The 25,386-nt window shown below is 72.7% G+C and overlaps 2 protein-coding genes across 5 annotated transcripts; one reads left to right on the forward strand and one right to left on the reverse strand.

The window, feature by feature from the left end:
• The first annotated feature begins 121 nt into the window (after positions 1-121).
• GJD3 (gap junction protein delta 3) lies at positions 122-2,316 on the forward strand. 3 transcript variants are annotated; one of them, XM_087770183.1, is made up of 3 exons: positions 122-732; positions 1,114-1,374; positions 1,483-2,316. In XM_087770183.1, the coding sequence occupies exons 1-3, from the start codon at positions 460-462 to the stop codon at positions 1,786-1,788; spliced, it is 840 nt and encodes a 279-aa protein (XP_087626309.1). In that variant the 5' UTR covers positions 122-459; the 3' UTR covers positions 1,789-2,316. The 3 variants fall into 3 exon arrangements, with proteins under 3 accessions (XP_087626309.1, XP_087626308.1, XP_009460215.2); XM_087770182.1 differs by having other exon boundaries at positions 1,114-2,316; XM_009461940.2 differs by having other exon boundaries at positions 604-732; positions 1,062-2,316.
• Positions 2,317-2,665: 349 nt separating this feature from the next.
• Positions 2,666-24,731, reverse strand: RARA (retinoic acid receptor alpha). 2 transcript variants are annotated; one of them, XM_087770329.1, is made up of 9 exons: positions 24,601-24,731; positions 17,111-17,412; positions 5,993-6,141; positions 5,756-5,897; positions 4,682-4,842; positions 4,428-4,604; positions 4,147-4,351; positions 3,725-3,883; positions 2,667-3,352 (listed from the first exon to the last, which is right to left on the reverse strand). In XM_087770329.1, the coding sequence occupies exons 2-9, from the start codon at positions 17,286-17,288 to the stop codon at positions 3,141-3,143; spliced, it is 1,383 nt and encodes a 460-aa protein (XP_087626455.1). In that variant the 5' UTR covers positions 17,289-17,412; positions 24,601-24,731; the 3' UTR covers positions 2,667-3,140. The 2 variants fall into 2 exon arrangements, with proteins under 2 accessions (XP_087626456.1, XP_087626455.1); XM_087770330.1 differs by lacking the exons at positions 17,111-17,412; positions 24,601-24,731 and adding an exon at positions 11,254-11,517 and having other exon boundaries at positions 2,666-3,352.
• Positions 24,732-25,386: the final 655 nt, after the last annotated feature.

Here is a 25,386-nt window from a genome sequence, read left to right on the forward strand (position 1 = left end):
GAACCTGAGGCACAGCCAAAGGCCGTCGGCGCTTGCCTGGGGCTGGCGGGAGCCCTGGCCGTGCCAGGGAGGATTGCTCACGGAGCGTCACAGCACTTCGAAAAGCGGCTGCCCAGCAGCACGGCCGGCGTGGCTCTTTCTGCCAGCACATGCCGCCGGAGCCGGGGACAGCCCGGAATGGTCCATGGGGCCCTCCGTGGCCCTGACAGCCCAGGCACAGCGTCACGGAGCAGGGAGGGCCGGTGCCAGCCCTGAGCACCCCCTGGGCACAGCACCCCGGGCAAGACCGCAGGGTAGGAGCTGTCGTGGCACGGTTGAATGCGGCCAATGCACCGGGGCTCTGCCAAGGTCAGGGAGGCGACGCCGGCTCTGGGGGGGCCTTTTGGGGGCTGAGTGTCGTGGCTTGGCACCCTGAGGCCCTGGGGGTTTGGGGAGGCCAAGGCACAGAGACATTTCTGCATGGGGGCCGCTGCCCCTGCACCAACCCGCACCCCAGCGGCTGCTGGCCCCGGGGCAGGGGCAGCGTTTGTCCTTGAGGCCCCCCCCGGCAAAGCCGAGCCCTTCCTTCCCCTCTGGGCGCCCCTGCGGCTGCTCTGTCTCTTTAAAAGGACTCCAGGCGTGGCTGCGGGACCGTCATCGCATCCCAGCCGGACAAGGGACCGGACAGTCCCGCACAACCCTGGACAGCTGGTGCCAGCCGCGCTGGCACACCGCGGACCGCAGCCTCCGCAGGTACCGGGGTCAACCCCATGGGGCTGGGGCTGGGGGGGACTCGGGGAATATGGGGGAGACAGGGGATGGGGACCCTGCTGGTCCTGCCCCAGCTGGTGTCCTTGGACCCATCTCTGGGGGAGCGAGTCCCAGGGCACAGCAGACGCTTGGGGACACTTGTGACAGGGGTGAGCTGGGCTGGCACTGCCCGGGCACCCTCCTGTGAGCGGGGACGGTGCGCTGGGTTTGGGATTGCCATGGAGGATGGTGAGTTGAAGGGGCCGTGCTGCCCGCTGGGGGTCCATCCTCGCGGGCACGGCGTCCCCCCAGCACTGACCCCGCTCCCGCAGCGCGGCCATGGGCGAGTGGGGCTTCCTGAGCTCACTGCTGGACGCGGTGCAGGAGCACTCGCCCATGGTGGGGCGGTTCTGGCTGGTGGTGATGCTCCTCTTCCGCATCCTGGTCCTGGCCACCGTGGGCAGCGACGTCTTCGAGGACGAGCAGGAGGAGTTCGTCTGCAACACGCAGCAGCCGGGCTGCAAACCCGTCTGCTACGACGACGCCTTCCCCATCTCCCACTACCGCTTCCTCGTCTTCCACATCGTCGTGCTCTCGGCCCCCGCCGCGCTCTTCGTCATCTTCGCCGTGCACCAGGCGGCCAAGGCAGGGCACGGGGGGGCCCCCAGCCAGCGCGCCCGCCGCCTCCAGCCCTTCTACGTGGGCAGCGTGGTGGTACGCATCGCGGCTGAGCTGGGCTTTCTGCTGGGGCAGGCGCTGCTCTACGGCTTCAGGGTGCAGCCGCTCTTCGTCTGCCACCGGCGGCCCTGCCCGCACCACGTCGACTGCTTCGTTTCCCGCCCCACCGAGAAAACCGTCTTCATCCACTTCTACTTCGTGGTGGGGCTGATCTCGGCGCTGCTCAGCCTGGCTGAGCTCGCCCACCTCCTGCGCAAGGGCCCCCCGCCCCGGGCTGGGTGCTGCCACCGGCCGCAGGAGCGGGGAGCGGCCCCCGGGCAGCCGGCGGGGGCCGTGGAGGAGCCATGCTGCCCCCCACCACGGGGGGACCTGACCGTGTAGCCAGCCCCAGGCTGCCATCGCTGGCACGAGCTGTGGCCGTTCTCAGCCCGGCTGGTGCCAGCGGGGGGCTGAGGCTCTCCCTGCCCCGGCCCTCGCCGTGCCGGGGAAGTGGGGTCGTGCCAGACCGTGCCCCAGGTTCCTGTTGTGGGCGGCGGATGGGCCTCACCCGGCAGCTGCTGGAAAAAAAATACGGACAAGAGGAAACCAAACAGGTCCCATCCCTGCGCAGTGGCGGGGACGCCCCGACCCCCGCTGCCCCCGGGGCAGGGCTGCCTGCGCACCGTGCCGGGGTGTCACGAGTGCATCGGGGCTCTGCAGGCCCCAGCGCAGGGGGACGTGACTGCCGCATTCGGGGGCTGGGAAGGGCAGAGCTTTGGGGGTGCAGGGGGGGACCCCGAAGAGTCCTGCCCCATCCCAGGCTTTGAGGATGGCCAGAGCCAGCGAGGGCAGATGGGGGGTCCTGGGATGCCCTCCCCACAGCAAAGAACCCCCCAGGACTTGGGGTGCCGCAGCCCTGACCATGCCACCCCCCCCAGGCACCCCCCCACCCCCCACCCCTACCCTGGTGCTACCCCCAGCAAGAACGAGCCGGGCGCTAGAATAAATAAACTTTATTCTGGAGCCAGCCCCCCCCATCCCCCCCGTCCTCCCCGTGCCGGCAGGGCCGGGCCCCCCTCCCCGCGAGGCCGGGGCTGGCACCGCCGTGCGCCCCCGCAGCCCCCACCCCGCCTGGGGGGCCGGGGCAGGGCCTGCCCGGCGCCCCCGCCTCTAAAACCACTAAAATCTCAACAACAACAAAAAAAAAAAAATTTAATAATAATAAATCGTGTGCCCCCCCACCCCCCGGCAGCGCCCGCCGTGCCCCCTCCACCTGCACAGGCCTAAAAACCCCTCCAAACTTTTACAAAGGTTTTAAAACGTATTTATAGATATTTATAGATATTTATATATATATACTTTGCTTTCTTTTCTCTTTTAAATGACTCTGCTTCCTCGGCGTGCGGGGTCTGGCCGGGTCCTCCCCGCCGGACGGCCGGGACGGGGGGGTGGCTCGGTGGTCGCGATCCCTTGTGTGCTGGTGCTGGTGGGGCCGGGGCGTCCCCGGGGACGCGGCCAAGGGCCCCCGCGCCCCTGAAATGTGACTCAACCAACGCGCTTCGCCCGGGGCTGGGGGGGCCAGGGGCTGCGGGGGTCCCCACGGGGTCCGCTCCGGCAGGGGGGCCCGGGGCTGCGCCGGCGGGGGGCTGCCGAGGAGTCCACCCCAGGGGGGCTGCAGCCAGGGCCGAGGCGCAGGGTGCCCCCCGCCGCGTGCCGGCGTGCCTGCCTCTGTCCTGGTGCGCGCCGGGCGCGGGTCACGGCGAGTGCGTGGCCGGGCTGCTGTGGTTGGAGCTGGGCGAAAGGCTGGGGCTGCAGCTGCCCGGGGGGGGCCCCAGGCTGCCTGCGCGGGGGCCGCCCGCCTGCCCCCCCAGCGTGTCCATGCCCTCCGAGTTCTCCAGCATCTCCTGGATGAGCGGCGGCATCGAGCCGGGGATCTCCATCTTCAGCGTGATCACCCGCTCGGCTCCTGCGGGAAGGGTCAGGGTCAGCAGGGCAGGGCAGTGCCAGCACCCCCAAACCAGCACCCCTAAACCAGCACCCCCAAACCAGCACCCCTAAACCAGCACCTCCAAACCAGCACCCCTAAGCCAGCACCTCCAAACCAGCAACCCTGGTTCTGCTCCTCCCTGGACGCCAAGGACAAGGGACATGGTCCTGTCCCCAGCGTCCCCGGAGGATGTGGTGCTGTGGGGATCCCCTCTGGAAGATGCTGTGCCCTGGGGAAGGATGAGCGACCCAGACCCCCCCGACGATGCCGAGCCCAAGGGATGCGGCCCCCGGGATGCTCCCCCGGGACACGAAGCCGCAGGAGCGCGGCCGCCCCCTCCCCAGCGCTCACCCTTGGCGCTGATGCTGCGGAGATCCGTGATCTTCATGAGCATCTTGGGGAACATGTGGGGCTTGTTGGGCCTCCTCTTCCTCACGTAGATCTTCAGCGCCTCCAGCAGTGGCTCCTGCAGCTTGTCCACTTTGTCGGGCTGCTCCAGGTCCTGGCGGTCTGCGGGGCGGGGGGGGGGCAGTGGTTATGGGGGGGTCAGCACAGATCCTGTCCTTCCCCCTTGCCCCCCGTGGGTGTGGATACAGCTCAGCTCCCATACCAGGCCCCGAGGGAGTCACCGGGGTGGCTGTGCCATGGCAAAGGGCACCATTTGGGGGTCTTCTTGGTCAGCCATTTGGGGAGGACAGCCAGGCAGGCGCCGGGGGCCCACCGGGGCGCTGGGCAGGGTGCCCGTCCCTGCACCCCCCCGTTCCGGCACCCACCTCCGCAGATGAGGCAGATGGCACTGAGCAGCCCCGTCTCGGCGTCGTCCATCTCCAGCGGCAGCAGCTGGTTGGCGAAGGCGAAGACCAGGTCGGTGAGAGGCCCGAAGCCGGCATTGTGCATCTGCGTGCGGTTCAGCGTCAGCCCGTCCGAGAAGGTCATGGTGTCCTGCTCCGGCGTGTAGCGCGTGCAGATCCGCAGGATCTGGGGGGGCGAGGGTGAGGGGCTCAGCCTGGTGTCCCCCCCCCGTCCCTGTCCCCGTCCCAGTCCCCGCTCTCACCAGAATGTCGAGGCAGGCGGCTTTGAGGAGGGTGATCTGGTCGGCGATGGTGAGCGTGGTGAAGCCGGGGAGCTGCTTGGCAAACTCCACCGTCTTGATGATGCACTTGGTGGACAACTCGCTGAACTTGTCCCACAGGTCGATGTCCAGGGAGACCCGCTGCTCCGAGCTGTTGTTCTGCAGCGGGAGGCGGGGGGTGAGGGCCCGGGGGGGGCTGCCATGCTCCCCAGCCCCCCGGGACCCCCGTCACTCACCGTAGTGTATTTGCCGAGCTGGCAGAGGGCGGGGAAGGTGTCCTGGTGGGCTTTGCGCACCTTCTCGATGAGCTCCTCCACCTCGGGCGTGATGATGTAGCTCTCCGAGCACTCCGGCTTCGGCACGTCCTTCTTCTTCTTGTTCCGGTCATTGCGGACGGCTGCGGGGACGGCGGGGTCAGCGTCACCCAGCCCTGCTGCCACCCAGCCCCTGCCCAGGGGGGCTCAGCCCCACTGCTCTCTGCCCCCCCAGGGCAGGATGAGGACCCTGTGACCAATGACGGGACCAGCCTCGGTGACAAATGGCCAGCGGAGCCGCCAACCCGGCACAGCTTTCTGTTAAATAAGCCCCCAAGTCATTAGGAGGCCATTCGGGGTGACACCGCAGCCGTGGGGGGGACACCACACCCTGGCCGGGGGGACAGCGCTCAGCTCTGCTCTGCAAAGCCGATAACGGCGGAGAAAAAAACACCAGGGAGAGAAAATGGCAGCTGAGCCACCGCGCTCGTCAGGGGGGCGTGCAGACGCCTTCGAGGCGGCAGGGGAGCACCCGCAGGGCTCAGCCTCTGTGGGCCGGGGGGCCAGGACCCCCTTAGGTGCAGGGTGAGCTGCAGCCCCTGGGATGCTGAAGACCCCCTGCGGTGCCCGGCCCCCCCCAGCACGCGCTGGCCCCCTTGCAGGGCTCGGGGCCCCGTGGGCGCAGCAGATGGGGCAGGGCTGCCGGGCGCTCGGGGAGGCAGCTGCGCCCCAGCAGCCATCGCTCCCGGTCACCCACCCCCGGTGATGCCGCGCCGCGCGGGGGGTACAGCCGGGCACCATGACAACTGGCACGCAGACGCCAGGAGGCCTCGTCAGCGCCATTTATCTCTGACATCATCAATCACGCGTTGCCTGGGCAACAGCTGGGCTGTGACACAACCCCCGGGCCCCCCCCCCCATCTCCCCCCTAGAGCCTCACTGGGCACATGGTGGGGGCTGCCGCAATGGCCCACTGCGCCCGGACCCCCCAGCTGCACCCAGGCAGGGTGTCCCCATCACCGTCCCATCCCCATCCCCGTCCCTGTCCGCACTCACACTCCTTGGACATGCCGACTTCGAAGCACTTCTGGAGGCGGCAGTACTGGCACCGGTTGCGCGTCACCTTGTTGATGATGCAGTTCTTGTCCCGGTGGCACGTGTACACCATGTTCTTCTGGATGCTGCGGCGGAAGAAGCCCTGGGGACCCCGCACACCCCGGTCAGTGCCCGGCCTGGGGACCCCGGGGACGCGCGGGGTCGGTGGCCCCGGCGCGGGGCGCTGGCAGCTCTCACCTTGCAGCCCTCGCAGGCGCTCACCCCGTAGTGGTACCCCGAGGACTTGTCCTGGCAGACGAAGCAGGGCTTGTAGATGCGGGGCAGGGGCGGGGGCGAGGGCGGGCTGGGCACAATCTCCTCCGAGCTGGTGCTCTGCGTCTCGACGGCTGCAGGGAAAGCGGCGGCGCTCAGGGCATGGAGACCCCCGGGCAGGGCTGGCCCCATGGGGACCCCCCGCCCCGCGCCCCCCAATAGCACCAGGGCCGGGCCCTGTGTCCGGTGGTCCCGCTGGCCCCCCTGCACTGGCCACCTTGGCCCTCCCCAGCCATGGGGCCGTGTTGCGCGGGGGCAGCGGGGAAAGGACACGAGCTGGGAAGATGCAACTTGACATTTCCAGGCCACGGAGACGATGTGGAATTCAGGCAGACAAAAAAATAAAAAAAAGGAAAAGAAAAGAAGCAAGCCGGGATCCCAGGAGCCCCCCGCGCAGGCGGCGCTGCTGGCGTCTGTGGGGCCGGCGCGGTGCAGTCCCGGCCTGGCGTGGGGGGGCCGGCGCCGCACACTCGCTCGCACGTGCGGGCACACACGCGTGCACGGCCCGGGGGCCGCCCGCTGCACCCACCGCCCCAGAGCTGAAGGCACGGCCCCCCCCGGGAGGGGGTGGGCACAGCGGAACCCCACAGGACCCCGGCGAGGGACGTCCCCGAGGGCAGCGCTGCCCTCGTCCCCGCGAGAGGCAGCCCCCAGCCACCACGTGCTGCAACGGCCTCGCCAGCACGGGGGACGCAGCCAGTGCGCCCTGCACCCCAAAATCCCGTGGGCCGCGCCCGCTCCTGCCTGCCCCCCAGAACCACCCCAGTGCCCCCCAGGACGACCCGGGAGGTGCCCGAGCCCCCCAGGACAAGCCCCGTCTCAGCGCAGCCCCAGCCACGGCGGGGGGCACGGTGCAGCCGGGGTGCCAGCCCCCGGCGTGGGGCGCAGCCAGGCAGGGGTTAAGCGCTCCCCGGCTCCTCCGGGATGTTTGCGAATGTTTTTCTGCAGCGGAGCCAAGCGAACCAGTCAAACAGGATATTAAAGGCCAGGCCCGGCGGGGGAGCCCGGCCCCCCCCCGCCCTGCTGGCCCCTGCGCCCCAAAAAGGGCCCCCGAAAAGAGCCCGGACGCCTGCTTCACCCCCGGGGCCGGGGCAGGAAGAGGCCCCAGCAGGGGCACCCACCCTGCGCCCACCCCCGGGGCCGAGGTCCACCCTGGGTCCCGCCGGGACGGTGGGGCTTGGGGGGGTGACGGATGAGGGGCGGGGGTCCCCATCCCGGCTGTGCCACCGGCCGCTTGCCAAAGGTCTCAGGGCCAGGGACGGGGGGACAAAGGCACCCACGATGCCGTCCCCCGGCGCAACGGGGACGGGTGAGCGTGCCGGCGCGGAGGCGAGCGTGCAGGGCACAGAGGCGAGCGCGAAGGGCGCAGAGGCGAGCGCGCCCGGCGTCGAGGCGAGCGCGCAGGGCAGAGAACGCAAGTGTGCAGGGTAGGAAGCGAACACGCAGGGCGCGGAGGCAAGCGTGCGGGGCGGGAGGCGAGCGTGCGGGGCGCGGAGGCGAGCGTGCGGGGCGCGGAGGCGAGCGAACTGGGCAGCGCTTCCCGGGCGGCACTGAATAAATCACCGCTGCCACTCGAGGGAGCGGAGCCATTAAAGTGACTGAGCGAACGTCGTCTATAATTTATCGCCTCTTTTATATAATTTAAGAACTTCCTCGTGGAGAGCTGCACTCACAAAATGCAGATTTGACAAGATTTTGATGTGCTGGGTGCGGAGGGGGGGAGGGGACCCGGCTCTCCCCGCGCCGGCGCACGCTGGTATCCCCGGGCAGGCACGGCTGCGCCAGCGCCGCAGGAATCCCCTGCCACCGCGGCCACCAGCCAAGGGACCACTGTGCCACCGGGGAGGGGACAGGGCTGCGGGCACAGCCGCCTGCCTGCTCAGCTCCCCAGGAGCCCATCGTGGTGGCGTCAGGCCTGGGTGCCCCTCACGCCCCTGTGGGACACCGGGAGGGCAGAGAGCAGCACCCAAAGGTGCTGAGAGGGCAGGATGGGTGCAAACCTCCCCTGCTCCCATGGGGCTGGGTGCAGGAGGGGCCGGCTGGGGACACCGGGGACCCGGGCATCTGGGCTCCCTCCCCTCCTCCAGCCCCATCTCCTCCTGGAGCAGGAGGGACCCAGGCTCCTGCCCCCCCCGGCCCCCCCGTTCGGAGGAAGCGGAGCCCAGCTGCAGACCAGATGCTGCAGCTTCGCCAGCATCCCCGGCCGAACGCGCCGCCCCCGCCCGCGGCCCCGCCGGCCGCTTCCTGCCCGCGCCAAGGGACCCCGGGGCACCCCGACACCCGGCAACCCGCCCCGGCGTGGGAAAGCGCCCACGGGGCCACAGCGGGTGCCAGGGCCCGGCGGGGGCACCAAGGAGTCTGGGCTGCCGCCACCCCCGCCGACAACCTGCCATCGCTCCCAGGCCAGAGCCGGGGACGGGACCCAGGCCTCCGGAGCGGGGGGACGAGGAGCAAAGCCCGGCCACAGCAGGGGTTCGCCGGTGCTCACCGCAGGGCCCGACCCGGCAGGCAGCGCCGTGCCAGGCGGGACAGCCCCACGCCTGTGCCGTGGGGCCCAGCGCGCCCGGCAGGAGGGTGGGCATCCGCCTAGGGCTTTCCTGCGGATGAGGATCCCACGTGCCCTGAATTCCTGCGCCTCTGAGGGAGCGAGGCTGGGGGGGAAGGAGGGTCCCGGGGCTGCAACGGGGCCAGGAGCCCCAAACCACGGGGTGCCCTGGGCCATGGGGTGCCCGGTCCTGGCCACGTGGCGCCAGGCACGGTGCTCAGCCCACCGGGCACCGCCACCCCGCCTGGTCGCCACCGGGCATCCTGCCCAGCAGAGCCAGGGGTCCTGCTCCCTGCCAGGGCCTGGGGTCCCCACCACCCCGACTCACCCATCTGCCGCACCGCCACACCATGCCGCAGCACTGTGCTGGCTGCACACCACCGGCCGGCCTGGAGTGACGGAGCGTGGCTAACGCGAGGAGACAGTGGGGCCACCCCGTGCCCGGCGGGGCAGTGCTAGTGCACAACCCGACCCCACATACCCCGAGACCCCCACAGCCACGGGATGCTCAGTGGGCTCCTGCAAGCACCGCCGCCACCGTCGGGAACCACCTCGTGCCTCAGTTTCCCCAGCTGTGGCGTGGCAGCGTCCCCAGGACCCACTGCGGCAGCAGGCAGGCTCCCTGCGCCCCAAGGAGCGGCTCTTCCCCCCATGGCAGTGAGATGGCGTCCCGCCGGGCAGGGCAGCGCTGGTGCCGGGCCAGCAGCCAGCACCTCAGGACCAGCCCCACCAGGCACAGCCCAGCCGCAGCCACAGCTGTCTCTGGGGAAACTGAGGCACAGAGTCTCCAACACCAGCACTACCGAGCCATGCCGTGGGCTGGCACCCCTGGGCTGGGGAGACACGGCACCTCGGCATGACGTAGGGAGCGGGGCACCCTGCCAGGGAGTCCCGCCAGCAGCTGCCGCCCACGCGCCCGCTGGGTCACGGTCACCACGACCAGAGCCCAGAGGTGCCCTGGCCTGGGCAGGGGCCCCATGCAGCACCGCGGCCGCGCAGCCACCCAGAGCTGTAGGCCACAGGGAGGGGGCTCCGGTCAGGAACACCCTCTCCTGCATGACTGGGGGTACAAGGGGGGACGACAGCTCCCAGCCACCCCACTCAGGACAGCAGGGCCCCAGTGGAATCTGGGGGGGACCCTCTGCTAAGGGGATGGCACCGGAGCCTGGGACACACAGCCCCTGCCAGGCTCTGCCTGCGCCCTGCCTGCTCCAGGGAGGCGGTGGGAGCCCCCGCGGCAGCCCCGCGCCGTCCCCAGCTGCAGACAAAGGCCCCTCGCGCCGCGCTCGCGCCCGATGCCAGCGGAAAGGTCGAGCGGCCCCGAGACAATGGGGGGAGCGAGACTGCGGGGGCCATGGCCGCACACCCCCCGTGCAGCAATGGCCACGGGCACCACACTGCACCGGGCATCGCCACGGGAAGGACGAACCGGCGGCAGGGAGAGGGTCCCAGCGGCCCCCCAGGGACGAGGTGGGCCCCCCGGCCCCACAGGAGGGCCCTGCAACCCTTATCGGGGTGAAAGTCCTACGGAGCCCGGCAGGACTTTCCCCAGGCCGTCGCCACCCATGGGCCCTGGGCGCCAGGCCAGGCCGGCCGGCTGCCCACTGCGGGGGGACATGGGACCCCTTCCAGCCCACCCGGGCCCCACTCGCCCCCCGCACCACGGGCACAAAGCACAGCGGGGCCCTGCAGCCCCCGTGGGGTGGCAGTCCCCTGGCTGGCCGGCAGTTTGGGGCACGCTGCCTGTGCCCCTGCCTGCTCCCGCTGCCCGCCCCGGCACGGAGGTGCCCGCACACCCTCCGTGCCCCCCGTCTGCGCAGAGCACGGGGCTGCCCGTCCCCGCGGACGGCGGGGGACCTCCAGGGGACACCGGGCTGGGACCCCCGCAGGGACACGGGGCAGGATCCCGCCAGCGGGACTGGCCAGGCCCCACATCAGCACCCAGGAGACCCCGACCCGGGGGGACACCCCGATCCCCGGCGGGGCCGTGGCAGGGGGCCCATGCAGGCGCTCGCCCTCCGCCCGTGCGGCAGCAGCAGGCGCAGCGGCTCTGTAGTTAATTGGATTTTGTCGAAGCCCTTATCAGGAGGGAGCGAAATTCCCGGTGGAGCTGGCGCTGCCGCCGCCCCCGCTCACGGGCAGGGGGTGCGGAGGTGCGAGGGGTGCCCCGCCGGGCCCCGGCCCCCCCCGCCGGGCTCAGCCCCGGCCCCGGCCCCGGCCCCGGTCCTGGCCCCAGCCCGGCCGTCCCAGCTCTCCCCGAAATAGGCCAAGGGTTGTTTATGGCCGAGCCGGCGGCATCTGCGCAGAGCTCGGCCCGGCGGGGAGGGTGCTGGGCCGGGGGCTGAGCCCGGCTCCCCCTCCGGGATCAGCACCCAGCACCCTGCTCAGCCCCCCCCCGCCCACGGCCAAGCCCCCAGCACCCATCGCTCTGCGCCCATCCCCGCACCCAGCGCCCGTGGCTCCGCGCTCCCTCCCGCACCCAGCGCCCATCCCCGCACCCAGCACCCCGCAGCCCCCCCCCCCCACCGCCCCGCCCGGATCAGAGCCGCGTTTGAGGCCGCTCTTCCCGCCCGGGCGGGCTCCGGCACCGGCCCGAGGCTGCGGTGAGGGGCCCGGCCGCCCCCGGGGCGCAGGTACCTACAGCGGCCGGAGCTGCTCCAGGGCGGGGGGCGGCGGGCGGCCCCGCGGGGCGCGGGGGGGCCCCGCTCCGGCAGCAGGCAGCCCCGGCCCGGCCCGTAGAAATCCATCCGGAGGAGGGGGCCGGGGGGCAGCCCCGCCACCGCCGCGCCCTCGTACATGGCCCGGGGCCGCGGGGGGCGGCTCCCCCGCTCCGGCGGCGGGGGCGGCCCCGGGGGGTCAGCGCTTCCCCCCGCGGCAACCGGACCCCCGGGGCCCCCCGGGCCGCGCTGCCATGGCCCCGCCGCGGCTCAGCCGGGGAGCGGGGGCCCCGCCGCTCCGCTCCGCGCCCGGGCAGGCGGCGGCGGCGGCGGCGGAGGAGGAGGAGGGGGAAGGGAGGAAGGCGCAGCCCCGCCGGCTCTGCGGCTCCGGCAGCCCCGGTCCCTCCCGACACCAGCCGCCTCCCCACAGCCTTAACCCGCTCCGTGCCGCGGGGCCGCCCGCCCTCCCCCGTCCTCCCCCGCCGCCGCCTCCCCGCCCCGGGACGGGCGGCACCGGCACCGGGCGCGCAGGGGGGGCGCGGAGGCGCAGGGCGGGGGGGGGGGGGGGGGGGGCGGCGGGGCCGGGGGCTGCCCGGGGCCGGGGGGGGCGGCGGGGCCGGGGGCTGCCCGGGGCCGCGGCTCATTTGCTTAATGGGATGCGGGTGAACTGCGGGTGAACCCGGCGGGAAGGGCTCACCTCGCCCTGACCCCCGGCCGCCCCCCCGGGGGTGCGGGTGCCACCGCACGGGGGGGGGCGTGCGTGTGCGTGCGTGTTGCGCATGCATATGTGCGTGTGTGCGCGTGTGTGTGTGCATGCGTGTTCCCGCTGCACGGCGGGGTACCCGCATGTCTGCGTTCCCACTGCAGAGGGGCCCGCGTGTGCTCCTGGTGCACCCCTGCTCCGGGGGGGTGCGTGTGCATGCACGCACATTCCCGCAGTGCACGGGGCAGCCTGTGCGCACATACGCGTGCGTGCATCCCTTCTGCACAGGCGTACACACGTGTGACACCGTGTCCCCACCACAGGAGCAGCTGTGCGTGTGCACACATGTCTGCGTGTGTCCCCACTGCAGCTGTGTGCACGTGCCCACTGCCACGCGTGTGTTTGCGTGTGGCCCATGCGGGCCAGGGCACCACACGCTCCCCCTCCCCGTGCTCACAGGTCCCCACAGGAGGTGACACCTCAAGCCCAGGGCCTCTCCCGGGGCTGCCCGAGCGGTGACGGCGCTGCCCGCACAGCCGGCCATCACCCCGCGCGGCGCAGCTGGCTGCCCGCACCCAAACACAGACAGACAGACGGCAAGGACAGCAGCCGCAGGCTGGGCCGGCAGGACGGGCCCTGGCGGTGCCACTTCCCCGTCACGCCGGGAACCTCCCCGCCGCACGGTCTCACCCACCCACCCTCGCTTCTTGCAGCGCAGGGCCCAGCTGCGGCGCGCTCCACGGCGGGCACGCGGCCTCTGCCACCCCGGGGGTCTGCTCTGCCCCCCTGGCGGGGGCGTCCTCACCGGGAGAGCCCGGGATGGCGCAGGGCCCCACCAAGCCTCCGGCCGCGTCCTGCCACAGGCAAGGAGCCGGAGCAGCACACGCGTGTGCACGGCCGGACACCGATGGGAGGACGCGGGAGCTGCTGCACGGCTGCACGCAGCAAGCAGGAGCATGCATGAGCAGCTGTGCATGTGCACGCGTGTGTGCACGCCCACACGGCAGCGTGCACACACACGGCAGCGTGCACACACACTCCCCAGTGCTGAGGGCACCCTCCTGCCGCCACGGCCGCGCTCTGCAGGCCCACGCGCCCCGGCCCCCAAGTGAGCAGCCAGGGCCTCCCTGCTTTTATTGCAACCTGCCCCCCCAGGAGAGGGGGTGGGAAAGGGGAGAAAACCAAAAAAGAAGAAGAAAAAGGCCGGGAGGCGTGTGTGCGTCTGCATGTGTGTGTGCACATGTGTGTGCGCGTGTGTGTCTGCGCAGAGCGGATCAGCAGCGCCTGTTTAAATAATAATAGAAAGTCAAAGGCTTTGCTTAGCCAGCAGGTTTCTGAACAAAAGCCCAGCGCTCCTCCAACTTCCTGCAGCGAACATGACAAATGTCTGCTTTGACTCATTTACCAGCGCTGGAAAGAATGTGGCTGCGACGGAGGGGACGCAGGCCGGTGGCACCGCGCGGCTCAGCGACGGCACAGCCGTGCCATGCACGCACGCCGGCGGCCGCCCCGCCGGGCAGCGCTTCCCGTCCCACGCCGGCGGCAACAGGAAGAAACAGAGATTAAAAAAAAAAACAAAACCCAAAGCCTTAATGCAGAAGCCAAGAGGAACTGGGCGAGCGGAGCGCCCCGCACGCAGCTCCGTGGCGCAAGGGGGACGGGGACGCCCCGCCATGCGCCCCGTCCCACTAACAGCCCGGAGACACCAGAATGGGGCCCCCCCTCAGCAGCACCCCCCGGCTCCGCTTCCTCCTGGCCCCGCTCACGGGGGCGGCCGATGCTCCGGGGATGCCCCCAGGAGCACGATGGAGACCCGGCCACGAAGCCCATGGGGACGCCACGGGGGACCCTGCTGTGCCCAGAGCAGGCAGCTCCAGGAGCGCAGGGTCACAGCCCCAGCAGCCAAGGGGACGTGGGCAGGGACCCCCGGGACCCCCACGCAAACCCACCCAGCCCGGGGTACGGGGTGCCCGGCCCCCGGCCCCCTCCCCCCATCCCCACGCCGGCACCTCGGGGCCCCGCGGCCCCCCTCTCGCCCGCCCACTTCAAAAGACCCCATTTATCCCCTTCAGTGGCTTTTGAGCGCGGCGAATTCCCGGCCGGCGCAGGCGGCTCCCCCCGGCCCCCGTGACAGTGATAGAAAACCTCCGCCGTAATGGGCTTTCCCAGGCGTGGGGGCCCAGCGCCCAGCCCGGCCTCATCAATCTTCCCCGGGCGGGGATGGGGGGGCCAGGGGGTCCCCCACACCGCACCCTGCGTGGGCTCCCCGGCCCCTGCCCCGAGCGAGGCCCCCCCAGCCCTGCTGCCCCCCGCCCGCGGCCCCCGGCCTGCAGGGAGCACGTTTTGCTCATTAATTTTTAAAAATTAATTAATTATGGGGCGCTGCGGGGGAGCGGCTGCGGCGCGGAGGAAACTGGAGCCAGCGGGTAGGGTGACAGGCTGGGCCCGGCCGCGGGGCCCCCCGTCCCGGCAGCCGAAGCGGGGCCAGGGGGGCCCGGCTGCAGGGGGAGGGGGCCGCGGCGGGGTCCCATTTCCCACAGCCTGGGAACCAGGACGGGGCGGGGGGGGGGGGGGGCAGCCCAGGGAGCCCCTCATGGGGCGGCGGGTGGGAATCCCTCCTGGCCCCCCCCCCCCCGAGACCCTCTGTGGGCCAGGGGAGGGGACCCCCAGGGACAGCCAGGCCCTGGGGACGAGGGCACAGGCACAGCCCTGGCACCCCAACACACGTGCACACGCCCGGCGTGGGGCCATGGGCGGCTCCGCACCGCGTACACACAGGCGCAGGGCACCGAGCACACCTGCGCGCACACACACACAGTCGCTGAGCCCTGCGCACACTCGCTACACGCACGCACACCCCCCGCAGCCCCAGCTGGGCGCACACCGGCATGCACACACACGCACCGGCACAGCCGGCGGCGCACGCACACAGCGCCACGGACACACACACACGCAGCCAGCTCCACGCACACACGGGTGTGCACACCCCCTCGCATGGGCTGTGTGCGTACACGGGCACACGCATGCACACCCACCGTGCAAGCGCACACGCGCCCACACGCAGCCCTGAGCGTGGAGACACCCCACGCCCACCCCGGGTGCCCCCCGCCGCCGTCCCCTGCCCGCCCCAGGGTGCCCCGCACCGGGGCCCAGCATGGGGCAGGGGCTCGCGTCCCCATGCCGCGGGGGAAGCTGCAGGGCTCGTGCCGGGGGGCCGTGCCGGGGGTCCCCAGGACCGTGCCTGGCACCTCCGCTCACTTCCCCTTTGCCGGTGCTCTCGGCTCACGGCACGAAGGGCCCTGGCACGTGGCTCTGGCCACAGCCAGGACGGTGGCACCCAGGGACACCCGCCTCGGGCCGTGGGGTGCAATGGGCCCCCCCTGCACCCGTGTCGAGTGGGGCAGCCTCCAGCACCACGCACAGGACACAGCCGATCCCATTTCCCCAAGCTGGGGGCAAAGCACGCAGCACCCCGCGGGGCTGGATCCGGCACTGGCAGCTCCCCTGCAGCCCCACCGCCACCAGATCCCCATCCTGGGGCACCTGGCCAAACCCCGGGGGGGGCATCTGCACCCCCAGGAGGGCCCAGCCGGATCGGCCCCGAGGCCGTGCAGCTGCAGCACATCTGGCGAGGGCGGGCCGGTGGCGGGGCCAGCGGCGGGGCCGGACATGCGTGAGGAGGGGGTGGCTGCACTGGGCCCCTCCGCAGCCCCCCAGCCCCGAGTACCCCCCAGCCGGGACACAGACCCCGGCGTTTCCCTGCCGGCCCCACCACCAGGAGGGAGAGCGGGGGCCATCCCACCCAGGCACACACCAAATACTGCGGGACCTACACAAACAGGGCACCCACCAGGCTGTACGGGTGCTATGGGGGGTGGCAGACGTGGTACCCCCACCCCCTGCGTCCCCCCAGTACCCCTGGGCTCCCCAACAGAGAAAGCCAAGGGGAAACTGAGGCACGGTCCGCACCCTCCAGCCCTGCCCGTGGCCCCCATCCCCAGAGTCAGGGAAGGTGGGGGGGGACCAGCCCCCCCCCAGCCTGTTCCCACAACGCCGTGCGGGAACGGCCCCAGAACCAGTGCGGAGGAGGAACCCCACCCACCGCCACCCAGTCGCTGAACTGGTCCCACTGGGTCCCACCGCCGCCGGGGCGGCTCCGGCGGGGGACAGCGCCTGGGGCTGGCCCTGCCCGGGCCTGTACCGTCCCCCACGGCCAGGGACGGGCTAGGGGGGCCTTGCCACACCCCGACCCATGGGGGCCTCCCCGACGGCGGGCGCCGCAGGGCACCCATGCCGGCACGGCACGGGAACGGGCAAGGGCGCCCATCCACAGCGGCGCTGGGGATAGGAAGGGGTCCGGCAGGCTCCCCATGGCACCCAGCGAGGGTCTGGGGAAACTGAGGCACGCCGTGAGCCCAGGGCTGGGGTGACCGTGCGGGGAGGACCCCGGCCGGGAGTCCACCTCCCGCAGCTCCCAGCTGCCGGCGCGGTGGGGCGGTGATTACCGGGGCCGTGATGGACGACCCTGTCAGGGGGAAATTGAATCAGGAGCAGACGCGATGATTGCCTTCATCGCCTCCCCCACGGGCGGCCCCCGCGCCGCCGGCAAACAAAGAGCCGCCGCGGGGACGCAGCGTGGCACCGGCCTCCCCAGCTCCCCACCACCGCCGAGCCCCCCGTCTCCCAGCCCGGCCACGGTGGGTGCTGGGGACGGTGACAGCCAACGGCCCCTAACCAGGGTCAGCTGGGCCGTTAACAGCCAGGGTATAAACACAGCCATTAATGAAGGCGGCCACACAGCAGCAATTAATTCACACACACCCTGCCGGGTGCCACTGCCCGCTCCGTGCCTCAGTTTCCCCAGTGGCAGCGCTAACGGGGACACACGGGGGGAACCACCTGGCGCTTGCCTCCCACCAGGCAAGGAGCCGGTGCCCCCCAAACACAGCTCCCCACGGGTGGGTGATGCGGTGGCTGGGAGCAGGGACACCCCCTCACTGGTGCCACCGCCCCGGGGCAGGTTACCGACGGTCAGCACCCACGTCCCACGCTGGCGACCGACCTCAGCACAGAGGGTTCCCTGCACCCCCCCCGACACCAGGGGTCCCACCCACGCCCCACGGGGCCGCGGTACTCACTGGCAGGCGAAGGGGTGCTGTATCCGCTGACGGGCAGCTGGTGCTGGATGCCGGCCAGCGTGCTGGGCGGCGAGAGCCCCCCCAGCATGTGGGGGAAGAAGAAGGCGTAGGGGGGCACGGGGTAGCTGTTGAGGTGCCCCCCTCCAGGCGTGGGGCAGGAGCTGCTGTTGCTGGCCATGGCGGGGGTCTCCGGCGCGGCGGGGCTCTCAGGCGCAGGGCGCGGGGGCCGAGCAGAGCATGGGGCCCGCGGGCGACCCACTGCCCAGCGGCTGTCCTCGCCGGCGGCGCTGGCTCCTGCGACACTGCGGGAAGAGCAGAGAGGGGGGTTAGCGGAGGGGCTGGGATGCCCGGCCCTCATCCCGATGTGGTGCCCACCAGCTGTGCCTCAGTTTCCCCAGACACCACCCCCCCCCCCCCCGAGGCCGCATCCCCTCCTGGCCCCAGGAGGGCGCAGCCGGCCGGGCCCAGCGCTCCCCGCGAGATTAACGACAATCCCCCAGATTAACGACACCGCCACCGGCGGGGCCCGGCAGGCGCAGGTCGCTAATCCTGGTTTAGCAGGCGAGGTGGCAGGGGACAGGGGGATGGCATGGGGACACTGCGCCCCCACAGGGCACCCCCTTGGGCCAGGGGCCATGCGACGGCCCCAGACGTGCTCCCCAGGCCTGGCCCGGGAGCCGGGGCGCACGGGGGGGGTCTCGGGGGGGCAGCACCCCTTGCCCCAGCCTGGGGGGCTGCAAGGCAGTCACGGGGGGGACGGGCATGCCGGGGTCCCCTGAGGACAGCAGCTCCACTCCAGCCCAGCTCTGCCATCATGGCCACTCGCCCCCGCTGGCTCTGCTCCCCCCACGCCTGCGCAGAGCACGAGGGGGCTCAGCCACCCGGCCCTGGAGGGGGCTCATCCCCCTGGGACCAGCACCCGGGGACTCAGCCCGGCCGCCCGCCGCAGGGCTGGGCTCTGCCCATCGGGACGCGGCCTCCGCCCTGTGCCGTGTGCCGGGTCGTGCCGGCAGCTCCCACGCCAGCCCGGCGGGGCGCAGACCCCGCAGCCCAGGCCAGGCCGGGGGGCGGCGGTGGGAAGGGGGGCACGGGGCTTTCACAATCCCGGGCTGGCTGTTTATTTAAGCGCTGGCGCGGGGCCCGGCGGGGGCTGTTTATTTGCCGAGAGTGCTGGCTCCCGGCCCCGCGGAGGCGGAAAAGGATCCAGAGGAACAAGGCTGGGCCGCCCGGCGAGGCGCTGGGGAGGGGCCGGGACGGGCACGGCCCTGCCCGCCCCCCCCCAGCACCCAGCTGGGTGCACCCCTGGAAGCAGGATCCCCCAGCCTCCCAGTTCACACCAGCACCCACAGCGCCGGTGCTGCCCCCCACCCATGGGGACCCACTGGAGTACCCATGGGGAGAGTCACGGTCCGGCTGCCCCCGGGGTGGGCACCCATGGGGGTCCCCCCCCAGCACAGGGTGTCCCGCCGGGCGCTGCAGCACGTGCCGGATTCCCACGGGCACCGCCGGGGCATGGTGCCGGACACCGGGTCAGCACCTGTCCAGGCAGAGGGGCCATGGCTCAGCCCCGGGGAAGGGATGGCCCTGGCGTGGGGTCCCCACATGGCACCGCAGGGACCCCAGCCCGTGGTGTGGGGGGCTGCCCCTGGCCCCCCCAGCCAGGCCGTGGCCCCCGAGCCGTGCCGGCTGGGGGGAGCAGGGGGGAGGGAGGCGCGGGAAGAACTGTTTATGTTTGCCAGTGCCAAGTGCTCGCTGGGCACCGCGCCAGCCACGCTGGGGCCCAATTACTCAACCCACTCCTGCCCCCCCCGCGCAGCACCGGCCTGGGACCGAGCGAGGCCAGCACCGTCAGCCCAGCCACCGCGCACCCCAAACCCTGCGGGCGGCTGCCGGCCCCCCGGCCCCTTCCCAACACCCCCAGGGGACCAGCAGCAGCCAGGAGGGTCCGGGGAGCCCGGCCAGCCCCACTCCCGTGGGTCCTCGTGGGCAGAAGGAGCTGCAGCCCAGAGGAGCCTCCACGGGCCCCTGTGCTGGCACGGACCCCGGCACACGGCTGCGCCCTGACCGGGGGGTCCTGGGCGTCCCAAATGGGGGTCCTGGGTGTCCCAAATGGGGGTCCTGGGCATCCTGGCCAGGCCCTGCTCCCGGAGCGCTCCAGGCCAGAAGTGTGGGGCTGGGGGCCACGCAGCCCCTTGGCGGGGGCCCACGCTTGTCCTCCCCGGCGCCTTTTCCTCCAGTCCCCAGCAGGAGCTGGACGGGGCCCGGAGCTTCCTGGAATCCAGCGCCTCATTCCAGCCCCGCGGAAAACAGGGCCGCGGGGCCCAGGCCAAATCCCAGCCACGAGGAACCTCCCGCCCAGGCTGGGGGCGGCCCCCGGGAATGGACGGATGGACGCACGGACGCGCAGACCAGAGCCGTTCCCAAGGCCAGTGGCATTGTGGCTGGGGGGACCGTGACTGCCCAAGCCACCCGTGACACCAAACCAGGGCACGAAACCCAGCCCGCACAGGCAGATAGGCCGGGCAGCGCCGGCACAACCCCCCCAAGAGACCCCTTCCGACAATGCAGCACCCAGCTGTGACCCCAGGCCGGATTCACCGCCCGCACCCGGGCAGGGCCGCATCCTGCTCCCCTGTGCCTGGCACGGCCAACGCTAACCGCAGAGCAACAGGGATTGCACCGGGACGGCAGCACCGCGACACCCACGGCCCCAGCAGCCGCCCCCAGCCCTGCCTGCCGAGGGGGCCAGGCAGCACCCCCCGTCCCACCCCATGGCACCCTGAACCCCCCCGCTGCAGGCAGCACCCCCAGCCCCGGTGCCCATGTCACATCACCAAACCCAGCCACGCTTCCTGCCGGGGCACACGACGATGGCATCGCCAGCGCCCGGATGTGACACGCCGGTGAGCGGGGGCACCGCCCTGTCCCTGTCCCCCCCGTCCCCCCCCCGGCACTGCAGGGGCAAGCGGGGCCAGGGCTGCTCTGGGGAGCCTGGCGGGGCGGCGGGCAGTGACCGAGCCCTTCCTGTCATGCCTGCGGGCACCGCGCTCCCGGCCGCAGCTTCCCCTCGCCGCTCTCGATTCCTGGGCGGCCAGGTTTCAGTTCAGCCCTGGCCCCGTTGCCACCGGCCCCTGCCACTCCGGACCCTGTCACCCTGCTCCCTGCCACCCTGTTCCCCTGCCACCCCAGACCCTGCCCTGCCCCTGCTGCCCTCCGCGCCAGCCTCCTGCCAGCCAAATCTCCCCAAATCTGGCAGGGGTGGCTGCTGCCCATGTCCCCCATCCCGGGGGGACAACCAGGACAGGTCATGGGGACAGCCCGGTGCCAGGCTGCCCTGCGGTGCGTGGGCGGAGGGAGGGGGTGCCGTGCCCCCCGGCGCGGGGGGAGCAGGGTGGCCCCGCTCCGCTGGCAGCCTCCCGGGCAGGGCAGGAAGCGCCCGCGGAGCCGCTGTGCGGTCGCAGCCTGCGGTTTCCTCGCTGCTGTCAGCACCCAGCCCAGGGCAGCCTCACACGCGAGGCCAAGGGCCCAGCCACCCTCTACCGCTGCTGGCCCCCCTGGCTCCCCCCGGGCCAGCCAGAGCCACGCAGGGGGCTTGAGGTGCCCCCCGGCCGGGCTGCCAAGCGAGACCCTCTCCCCGCATCCCCAAAGCATCTCGGCCGTGAGTCACCGTCACGTTTCTCACGTCCCCGGGCAGGCGTGAATCATGCCCCAGCCCGGCAGCAGGGCCGGAGCCAGCGGCACACGCTCAGCACAGGCAGCGTGCACCAGAGCCAGGGCCGCCCGCAGCCCCCATTCCAGGGGATCTGGGAGTGCTGGGGCCGGTGCGGACCCCAGGACTCGCACGCTGCTCCCAAGGGCCAGCGGCGCACCCAGGGGCTCGCTCAGCCCCACCGCGGGTCCCTGGGCAGCACCGGTGCCCCCATGCCCTGGCATCCTCCAGGCCGGCAGCAACCCACACCCAGCCACCCCGGCTTCCACCAGCACGGACACGGGGCCAGGGACCCCATGCTGGCCAGTGGGGACGGTGTCCGTACCGGCCTCCCCGCCCCGTGGGGGCACACAGGCACCCCAGGGAGCGGCTGCCAGCCCCGCGGCGTGGGTCCTCGCCCCGACACCCCCACATCCCGCTGCCGGGTGGGAACCACAAACTGAAATTCCACCTGTCGCGGCCGGGCCAGCTCCGGTTACGCGGGGAACGCGCCGCTCCGGTTACACCTCCCGCACCCGCCGCCAGACGCGCCATTCTTTTGCGGGAACAGGTGCCCCGGCCCCCGCCATGGCCCCCAGGATGGGCATGGCTGTGCCACGCCACCAGCACTGCCCCGTCCCAGCTGCCCCGTGGGTGCTGGCTCACCGGATCCTGGAAAGAGCAAGCCAGCCCGGCTCAGCCCCAAAGGCCCAGCCGTGTCCAGGCCAGCTCTACCCACCAGCCCCTCGCACCGTGAGATGGCCCCACAGCACCCTGGGGACCCCCACCCACCCCCCGCACTGCCTGCCCACAGCAGGGGCACCCCGGGCCCAGCCCGGCGCCCACCCCGCGGTGCAGCCCCAACCCTTGGGACGAGCCCGGAGAACCGCAGGTCCCTCAACCCTGCCCGCTGCTGCGGAGGGGTTGTGGTGCCGGGGTGCCCCATCCTGGTTCCCCCACAGGCTCCCAGGAAGCAACGGGATTGCGCCATGGCAGCCACTCACAGCAGCCCCCGGTTGTTTTTAGCCCTGGATGCGGCACGCAGCCGGCGCCCTGGGAACGGCGTGCCGGGAACAGCGCGGCCCCAGACAGCCCTTTCTGGCTCGGCGACAGCCGGCAGACAAGTGCAGCTGGCTGCGCCGCCGGCCCGCGGCACGGGGCCGCTCGGGACACGGCGCCCAGGGCTGGCGTGGGTGGACCCAGCGGGCAGGCAGCCGCGCGACACCCCCGGACACTGGGATTTGGTGGCACCGTGCCCCTGGCCCCGGGCAGGTTCCCGAGGGCTGGGATCAGGCCAGGCCAGGCTGAGACCTGGCATACCTGGGGGGGCCAAACCGCCCTGGGCTGCAGGAACCGCAACCCACCACGCCACAACCGGGCTGGCTGCGGGACGGCGTGCAGATGCGTGGCAGTGCCGTGTCTCCTGACACAGCCTGGCAACCGCGGCTCAGCTGGGGACAGCGGAGGCCAGGGCGGGCACACGCGGCCCCTCGCCGGGCCCTGCCACGAGCCACCTCCCGCTAAGCCGCTTCCAGCCGCAGGGAGATTAACCCATTTTCCGTAATCAGCACATGTGTCACCGCAGATATGATCGCAGCCCCCCCGCGCCTGCCGGCACCGCAGCCCTTCCCCCTGAGCCCCGTGGCTGGCACTGTCACGGGGGGCCCTGCGGCACAGGAGTGCCCCATGGCGTGGGGTGCCTGTGGGTGCTGGGGGTCCCTGGGCACACGGTGTGAGGGCCCCACAGCTCCGCCGGCCAAGGGCCCCCCAAAGCACCACAGCAGCACCCTAAAAAGGGCCAGGGGGACCCCAGAGCCCAGCCACCCCCCAGGCTGGCAGCGCTGGCATCGGCGCAGGCCCTTGCCGGGGCAGGTGGCCCAGGGCACGCTCTGCCCACGGCCGGCGCAGCCAAGTGTGGCACGTCGACACGCCAGAGCCTCCTGGTTATAAATAGAGCCGGAGCGGCGGAGCTGGTGAATCCCAGCGCCGCAGGGCAGGCGGCGGCACGGGCCCTCCCCAGGTTCGGCGGCCGCAACGCTGCTCCTGGCACAAGGACTGAGCAGCGGGGACACGGCGGGCGTGCGAGGCCGGCCGGGCGAAGCCGCGCATCCCGGCCGGGACAGGGCGCCCACGGGCAGCGGGCAGTGGGGGACGGGACACAGGGCCCTGCCCTCCTCCCCGCTGTCCCCATGCCCACCGGTGGCAGCCGTGTCACCTGGGGGGGGCCGCGAGTGGAGCAGCGGACAAAGGGGCCGCGCACCCACCGGCACCCCTGGCATGAGCACCCACGGGGCCACACGTGTCCCCACACTACAGCAAGGTCACCCCCAAGGGCAGGGCGCGGGGCCCACGGGTGACATACGGCCCGGGAGCGGTGGACACGGGGCTGCTAAGCCACCGAGTCGTCACCCGCTAATCCCGGCACAGAGGCCGGCGGCCAGGGTGCCGCACCCAGAGCCGCCGGCCAGTACCTGCGCGGCACCCCTGAGCGGGACGGCCGTCCCTGCGGCAGGGACACGCGTGGGCACCGCGGGGAAGCACCCGTGTCCCCCCTCCCGCACCCGCCGCGCTGCGGGACGGCCCCCGCCGCCCAACGAGGTCAAAGGTCGGAGGCACAGATTTGGGGGACACCCCAGCTACGGCGGGCAGGGGGGCTCAGCCCCGAACCCCCCCCCCCCCGCCCTGGGGCGCTGCTGCCCGGCCCCGGGGGGGGGGCTCCCCCCACCCCCGGAGCCGCGGCCTGGGGAGCCCCCGGTGGGGCAGCCCCCACCTCCCCGCCGCCCCTCACCACCGCCCCCGGGCACCGCTGCCGCGGCGGGGGAGGCGGCGGCCGGCGCCCCCCGCCCGGCCCCCCCCGGCCCCGCCGCCGCGCCAGCGCCCTGTCAGCCGCGGAGAGCGATGGCTTCCTCCGCCCGCCGGCCAGGAAACGGCGCAGACGCCGCTCCCGCCCCCCCGGACCCCGGCCCCGGCCCCCGCCGCCCCCCGCTCCCTTCTGCGCCCCGGCCCCCCCCGCACCCCGAAAAGGGGAAGCGGCCGCGGCCCCCCCCCGCCGCCGGGGGAGGGGGGGGGGGACGGGACGTGGCTGCGCGCACCGGTGGCCCCGGGGGGGGGGGGCCGGGACCCCCGGGGGGGGCATCCCCAGCACCGCGGTGCCTGGCGGTGCCCCGGGCCTCCCCTCCGGGCGGTGGGGGACCGCAGCCCCCGCGGCCGGGGTACCCCGAGCCCTCACCGGGGGGGGGGGAACGGTGCCGCTCGGGAGCATCCAGCCAGCCGGTGCAGGGAGGGGGGAGCCCAGCGCCGGTAACCGGGGGGGGGGGGGCCGGCCCCGCCAAGGCCCGGGGCAAAGCCACGATCCCGAACGGGGGCGAGGGGGACAACGCTGCTCCTCCGGGGCTCCCGGCCGCCTCAGCCGGGCGGGGGCCTTCGCCCCCCCCCACGGGGACCCCACCACCGAGCCGGAGCGAGGGGGATCCCCAGGATCCCCCCCCCCCCGCCCCGGTTACCGGAGGGGGATCCCCAGCGCCGCCTCCCGGGGGGGGGGAGGCCCCCACCGCCCTGGAACCCCCAAGACAACCCCTCCCGGGGCAGGACCTCCAGCAGCACCCTCCCGGGGCGGGGACACCCCCCCCACCCCGAGCCACCGGGACGGGGCGGGGGTCTCCGGTAGGACGGCACCCACTCCCCTCCCCACCCCCAGTCTTTGCACCCCCTCCCACCGGTAACGGATCCCAACCCGGTTACCGGGACGGCGACAAAACCCTCCCTCCCCACCCCGGCTGAAGACGGGGGCCCACTCGTTTACCTGATTACGGGAGCGCTTCACACCGAAATCCTTAAAACCGGAAAGCTCCCGGTTGTTGGGTACATGGCGGTACCGGGAGACCCGGCCTCAAAGGGAAGGGGGACGGGGAACCGGGGTGAAAGGGGGGGGGTGTGAGGGGGGGTGGTTTAACGAGCGGCGGCCGCGGCCATTGCGAGTCATGTGCTCGCGGGGAAACTTTACCCGGGGCTGGGCCGGGCGGGGCGGCGGCGGCGGCGGCGGCGGCGGCGGAGGGCGGGGGGGGGCGAGGGAGGAGGCCCCGCCCCCTTTCAGCCGGCCACGCCCACGCCACGCCCCGCCCGCCAATGGGGCGCCGCCGGAGGCGGCGCCCCATTGGCGGGCGGGGCGTGGCGTAGGCGTGGCCGGCGCTACATTGTAACTCTTTGAAGTCTCCAGAAGGCGGAAGGGGAGAAAGTGGGTGCGCGCGCCGCGCCAATAGTGGCGGGGGGGGGGGGGGGGGGAAATGATGTCTTAAAGGGGCCGCGCACCTCAACCTCGTTGCCCCTCTTTTCTCCCTTCCCTTCTTCAGAGGAGCCCCGGGGGTGGGCTTCTTTTGGGGGGTGGGGGGGTTTGTTCCCGGGTGGAGGGGTAGAGCTGGGATAATCCAAGGGGGAGGGGTACTGAGCAGCCCCCCCACCGGAGGGGGGGATCCCCGAGGTGCGCCCAGGCTTGGAGGGGAAGGGCTGGGGGGCACCCGTGGTCCCCAGAGTGTTGGCACCCAGCGGGGGGGGGGGGGTCCCTGGCCTCCTGGCTGCCCTCAGCCAGGCC

This window comes from Nipponia nippon, unplaced genomic scaffold (genome assembly GCF_047370975.1).
Source record: "Nipponia nippon isolate SJK-2023a ecotype South Korea unplaced genomic scaffold, ASM4737097v1 scaffold_32, whole genome shotgun sequence".
NCBI classification, from domain to species: domain Eukaryota; kingdom Metazoa; phylum Chordata; class Aves; order Pelecaniformes; family Threskiornithidae; genus Nipponia; species Nipponia nippon.

Excerpts from the sequence above, each read along its gene's own strand:
- GJD3 (XM_087770182.1), top strand. The coding sequence starts at position 460 with ATGGGGGCCGCTGCCCCTGCACCAACCCGCACCCCAGCGGCTGCTGGC. Across the intron at positions 733-1,113 it reads GCGGACCGCAGCCTCCGCAG|GAGCACTCGCCCATGGTGGG; the intron begins GTACCGGGGTCA and ends GACGCGGTGCAG.
- RARA (XM_087770329.1), bottom strand. The coding sequence starts at position 17,288 with ATGGCCAGCAACAGCAGCTCCTGCCCCACGCCTGGAGGGGGGCACCTC. Across the intron at positions 5,898-5,992 it reads GCGCCTGCGAGGGCTGCAAG|GGCTTCTTCCGCCGCAGCAT; the intron begins GTGAGAGCTGCC and ends CGGGGTCCCCAG. Across the intron at positions 4,843-5,755 it reads AGTCGGCATGTCCAAGGAGT|CCGTCCGCAATGACCGGAAC; the intron begins GTGAGTGCGGAC and ends CCGTCCCCGCAG.